The 6,428-nt window shown below is 40.1% G+C and overlaps 1 protein-coding gene across 2 annotated transcripts in view; it reads right to left on the reverse strand.

Moving 5' to 3' along the window:
* The window catches only part of TNPO1 (transportin 1), an 85,194-nt gene extending 82,754 nt beyond the window's left edge, over positions 1 to 2,440 (reverse strand). Inside the window, exon 1 of one of the 2 annotated variants that reach the window (XM_007457052.1) lies at positions 2,350 to 2,440. In XM_007457052.1, the coding sequence (XP_007457114.1) occupies positions 2,350 to 2,364 (15 nt within the window). In that variant the 5' untranslated portion in view covers positions 2,365 to 2,440. The remainder of the gene's footprint in view (positions 1 to 2,349) is intronic. The other variant, XM_007457054.1, reaches the window with a different exon arrangement.
* Positions 2,441 to 6,428: the final 3,988 nt, after the last annotated feature.

The raw sequence follows: 6,428 nt of genomic DNA on the forward strand, positions 1-6,428 counted from the left end.
TAGAACCTCTTTCCCACACTAACACCCATCCATGTAACTACAATTGCAGTTTGTAGTTGTAATTGTAGTGGTAAATCTACAGTTGCCACTTTTGTAAACATTTGTCTTCCATTGTAAAGTTCTCACCCTCTGCCACCCAGGAGACCCCTCTTACCTGCCAACACTCACCAGATAGCTACCATAGCACTGGTTGAATGGAACCAACTAAGAAAGATTTTCAACACCTGGGGAATTTAACTGTCTCTCATCCTCCTTTCTGAAGGTGGCATTATTCTCCACTGCTTTTAAAAACTTCATCAGTTAATCAGTCACCTTGACTTTCTCAGCTTTCTCACCCTTTTGCTAGTAAACCAAATTGTTTTTTTAGGAACAAGGTCTTTTTGGCACCAATACATATTCAAATATCAATTCCAGGAAAAAATATTCATAATTTACACCCTGGGCAATAAAACTAACTTCCACTTACTGCTGTGTTCTTCTCTGCAGTTTACATTTGCTAAATTTATTTCATTACATATGTCACTTGGTTTGGCTTCCTTTATAACCAAATTCCTTTTCTTAAAAACAGTATCTGCAGAATCCAACATGGTTGACTGCAAGCAATTCTTCTAAACATAGTACATTTATATTTCAATTCAGTTCATTTACAGTATTTAGAAAAACAGACTCATGAGATGGCTTTAACATTATATAAAGAAAAACTAGTCATAAAAACAATGAATACAATAACAAGTGTTGATAATGGAAAGATTTACAACCAGAATCATACATATTTTTACCAAAAGCTTATCCTGCTCACAATATATAATGATAATAAGCTCGATTACTTTAAAATATTTTTATAGATATTTCAGTGGGAGGAATTTAGTAATTCCCTGAATATCTAGGATGAAGATGTAACTACATCAAGGCTAATCTGGTGGGGGCCCCTTTTAGGAAAAAGAAAATAGAGCACTAATAGTTCATTAGGCTCCCATTAAATTAGGTGAAGTAAAAACCGTACTGCCAAACTTACACATTTATGCGTTGCATATGCTGAGGAGTAAAGAAGAAATCTGCACCTTCAAGCTAATATTTCTCTTTTGCAGTTGCAAGTTTTCAACTTGGCGGAGTCACTCTCTAAGAAGAATGGGGTGCAGGAGGGAGTGAAAGTGGAAAACAGAATCGTTTTCAAAAGACGGAATCCTCCCCTGCTTCATTAGGCATAATTTATTTACCATTCTAATATGAAAATTTAATAAAACAGAGAAACTTAAAATCCAAAAGTAACTTGTTATCCTAATAATGAGCATGTCAGGACAGCCATCTTACCACCTTACAGTTTCAAATACCTATTCCACAATACAATTTGTATTTTAAAAACATCTTTCCTTTAGATTAAAAAAAAAAAAGAAAAGCACCATTTATGCACTCATCATTGAAGTCATGAGCTTCAACGCAGGATCGTTACTGAGCTTCTTAATACAACTGTCAAAATCAATTTGTGGATATAGTCTCCAACTTTAAATTTCTACATTTTTATCTGCTGAAGAACCGAACTGATTAGCGATTGTTAAGATAACGGACTTAAACTGTAAGCAATCCTTGCAAAATCCAGTTGATTTTTAAAATCAGGAAACAAATAACAGGCGATTGTTTTTGAAGGATGAAAGCCATGCCCAAAACAGGTTGACTGTGGCGTGGGTCCGCTTCTCAGCAGCAGTTCCCTGTGGCGCGTTCGCGTGAGAGACGTACAAAAGGGCAAAAGCGCAAAAAACACAAACCCTCGCAAAACCCGTACAGTTACAGACATTAAAATTATGTACACATGTCGTGAAACCATGAGTCCCCAAGTGGAAAGAACCACCTGGAGAAAGCGATCAGCCAGCGGAGTGTGGTGGCGATGGTCTGTGTGGACCAGGGACACCCAGGCAGAGGGGGCCGGGCGGGGACAAAGACCGGGCATCCGGGGCAGCGCCCGACAGTGCCCAGAACCCTCGGGAAGCAGGTGTCCCAGGGCAGCGACTGCGGTACCCAGGGCCCTGAAACGCCGCGGTTTAATGGTCGGGGGCAAAGGCTCCCCGAGGAACACACCCTCTTCCACCGCCCCTAACGGGCTTCAGGCTCTAACCTCGGACACCTGAAGAGCCGCCGCTAGCCCCCTGCCCGGATCCCCAGGGACGCCCGGGCGGGCAGCTGTTGGGCTTAGAACCGCGCTGCCGCCGCCGCCGGGCTCCAAACGGCAGGGCGGGCACCGAGAATGCGGCGGCGGGTCCGGTGCCTCTCCCCGCGGCCCGTCAGGCAGCTTCCGAACAGCTTGCCTCCGTTCCCGCCCTCCAGTCCGGGGCCGCGCACCCTCACGCCACCTACCCGGTCCCACACCATCCCAGAGGCCTCCGGCGCTCGGGCCCTCTGCCGAAGCGGCGTTCCCTCCCCTCCGGGTCCTGAAATGGCTGCGGAACAAAGAAAATCTGGGCTCCAGCTAGCGCCGGTCTGATTGGGCGTGGGCGGGGCCTGCAGCTGGAACGTTAGGCGGCTGTCGCCGTGGCAACGGCGGCGGGGCTGGGAAAACCGTGGCCGGGGCTTGCGGGCCTATGGATCTACGCCCGGCGGCGCGTGGCAGCGGTTTCTAAGCCCACGCTGCAGCCTCGGGCTTCGGCCCGCCGCCGGGCTCCCGCTCGCGCCCCCTGCGGCCAGCGCGCGGGCCCGAGCCTCTGCCTCACTGGAGGAACCCGCACGGACGCTGCTCCGCGCTGTGAGGCCTCGACCAAAATGGCCTGTAAGTGTAGCTGCCTCCGAGCACGACGACCCTACCCCAGCCCAACTTCCATACCTCAGGACCACCTCCAAAGTGACAGCCCTTCCCTGGGAGCCTGTTAAAACACCGAACGTGCCGCATATTCCACAATAATACAGTTCCATCGCCGCTGGTAAAAAATAGAAATGGCTTCAGTAGATAGATTCGGTGGACGGTCCTCCGCTAATATTGCAGGATAGCTTTTGAGGTATGCTGTTTCTAACACATCAACTGCTTTGTAGGTGAAATTAAATGCCTTCTAAAATTAGGTTTTACGTCTCCAGGCGTGTATTCATATAAAACTAGGTTCTTGCTCTTAGAAATAACAAGTCCTCCTCTCCGTAACCGGCCATCACGAGAAATTAAAATGTCTTCTATTTTCCGAACAGAAAATAATTCAAAATGGGAGAGGTAGATTTTTATATACTCAATTATAATAATGGTAGTGAATAGATAAAAGCAGTGCCCTTACCCCATAGTATTCTTCTATATAAATTTACTATATGTGAATATTTTAAATTTGCATAGCTAGATAATTATTTCCTAGGGTGATGATGCCGCTGATGATATTCTTCCTCACATGGTCAATGTGTCGAAAGGCCAACAGTTTTGACTATCCTACTTGCAAGTGCTGTATATATTATGTTTTGAAAATGTGTAGTGATTGTTGCCTTCCAGGCGTATTCTAGATAAAATTAGAGTACCAATACTAGGAAGTGTTTTTATACTGAGACATCTTACTTGTTAATAAACTTGTTAATAATTTTAGTTTGCAACAACAATCATTTTACGAAAGAACAAGTTTATTTAACTTAAATTTTGAGTATAAAACGACCATTTCTCCAGGATACGGAAGCAACCTAAGTGTCCATCGACAGATGAATGGATAAAGAAGATGTGGCACATATATACAATGGAATATTGCTCCGCCATAAAAAGAAAGGAAATTGAGTTATTTGTAATGAGGTGGATGGACCTAAAGTCTGTCATACAGAGTGAGGTAAGTCAGAAAGAGAAAAACAAATACCGTATGCTAACACATATATATGGAATCTAAGAAAAAAAAAACGTCATGAAGAACCTAGGGGTAAGACGGGAATAAAGACACAGACCTACTAGAGAATATATTTGAGGACCCGGGGAGGGGGAAGGGTAAGCTGGGACGAAGTGAGAGAGTGGCATAGACATATACACACTACCAAATGTAAAATAGATAGCTAGTGGGAAGCAGCTACATAGCACAGGGAGATCACCTGGGTGCTTTGTGACCACCTAGAGGGGTGGGATAGGGAGGGTGGGAGGGAGACGCAAGAGGGAGGAGATATGGGGATATATGTATATGTATGGCTGATTCACTTTGTTATAAAGCAGAAACTAACACACCATTGTAAAGTGTGTCCAATAAACACGTTAGAAAAAAAAAAAGGACCATTTCTGTCATTAGGAAATTGAACATGGCAAGAAAAAAATTTTAAATAACTAAAATATTCGTAATTATTATTTTAACATTTTCTGATGGTAATTCGATAGCAGTTGAATACAGTAGTGTACAGCAAAAAGAGGCCCCCAAAATAGGAATAGATTACCAAGAAAAATATCTTAATGTAAACCTTCCTAAATGGTAGTTCAGTGTATCTGCAGGGATATGTGTCCAAATAACAGGGTTTATTTCTGCATTTGAAAATTTCCATCATGGAATAGGGAGCCTTGTTCTGTACAAATGAGAGTGTATGTGGTATCTATATTCTACTTTGCTAAAGAAAAATAACAGGAATACTTTTTAAATGTGTAGGAATAGCAAATAATGACCGATGTAAAGAACTATTGATTAAGTCATTAGTAAGGAATTCACCTGATTAATAGTTTGGAAATAATTGAAATGGACTGGAAAGAAGTGAAGTATTATTTAGTGTATGCAAGAGGATTTATTGGCCAAAATTTTTTGAAAGAAAAAATATTGATTACCAGTATTTTGAAATTAAGACTAGGCAAATTAAGTATCCATTCTTTTATAAAATTTAAATGAAAGTGGATTAAAATTTTAATATAAAATAGTTCTGCAGTGAATAAAGAGACACTTAGACATGTAGCCTTTTTATCTTTATCCTTTAGGTTAAATTAAAAATACATGTTTTAAACAGTAAATCTTCTTATCATTAGCAAGGATTTATTAACACAGCTTATTTTAGTTTACATTTCCTGTTATTTGTTTTCTCTTGGCACACTTTGTGCATGAAGTAGCAGCTACCCAGTAGTGTTTTCTCTTTATACCCAAATACAGTCCTGCAATGCTATGTGATAAAACTTTGAAGAATTGTCAGTACTTTTTAATGACATATACTGAAATTAAAAACCATAAATAAACTTTGAGTTTAACTTCAGAACCTGTTACAGATATCTTATATTTTAAATTTCTGTATTAAAATTTGTTTCTTAGGTAAAAAAACTGACCAAGATAAAAATCAAAGAATGGTAGAAATTACAAAATAGCATTAAGGGAGAAAACATACCTATAAGTTTTCACCTTGGAAGGAAAAGATGCTTACTTTGTAGGATGTAGCACTGTCAAAACAAGCATGAAGCTGGGAGGCAGAGGGCTTGTATGTACTTGCAAACACTTTCAGTTCAGTCCTTCTGAGCTTCACTTTCCTTGCTTTAAACAGGTTTAAATATGAAAGTATATTAGGAGCGCATTAGCAGAGTGCCTGGCAGATAGTTAGAGGGCAATAAAAGACAGCATTACTAGGTATTAATATGTATAAAAGAGTAGATATTTGAGAAGGAGGAATGGTTATTGAAAAAATAATAGGACTGGAAATCCATAAGTTGTTAAATAAATATCTTTAATAGTAAATTATTAGTGAGTATATAGAAACTCAGTAAGAGAAGTGAAATAATCTATTAGATACAGGTAAGCTTCTAAAATAGAAAACTTCTAAGAAATGTTTCCATCTTATGCTTCTGGAAAGTTGGGAATTCTCATTCAATCCTTTAACACTAGGCAGTTTAAGGAATTGCCTTCCACTGAAATATGTTCAGGTTGGCAATAAGGGAAAAACATTTAAAAAGTAATTATTTAGAGGAATTTAATTCAAATATTGGAAGAGGACAGTTGCAGTCAATATTCAGAAATGTGTATATAATTTATAAGCATTTCTCATTTAAAGCAAACCCAAGATATAGTTTGAATGTACAGAAGAGATACACAAGGGAATATTATTAACTGGGAAAGGATTAACTTCAAAGTTCCTTTAACTATTAATATCTCCTAATGATTAAAATATGATTCTATTTATAGAAAGGTCTACTTAGACTTCTGCTTCTGGGAAGATGGAGTAGACCTACTTTTCCCTCTTCCTCTCACTAAGTACAATGAAAAATGTTGACTATTACACATAAAACAAACATAAGACTCTGAAAGATGGAGAGAAGACAGGCCATCTAGGGCCCTGGAAACCCAAGGAACATGATGGTTAGTTCCCTGAGTTTTCTTTTTGCCTCATATGTTCCAGACTTGAAACTGAAGAAGCTGGCTACCTGGAAGTGCCAATGGTACAGACAAAAAAAGGCCCAGAGTATTGCTCTCTTTAGCTGAAGGACCAGTAAAGGGGCAGTATAGCAGATAGAAAACATTTAGACAATAAATGCTCTA

The sequence above is a fragment of the Lipotes vexillifer genome, unplaced genomic scaffold (assembly GCF_000442215.2).
Source record: "Lipotes vexillifer unplaced genomic scaffold, Lipotes_vexillifer_v1.1 scaffold241, whole genome shotgun sequence".
NCBI lineage: Eukaryota > Metazoa > Chordata > Mammalia > Artiodactyla > Lipotidae > Lipotes > Lipotes vexillifer.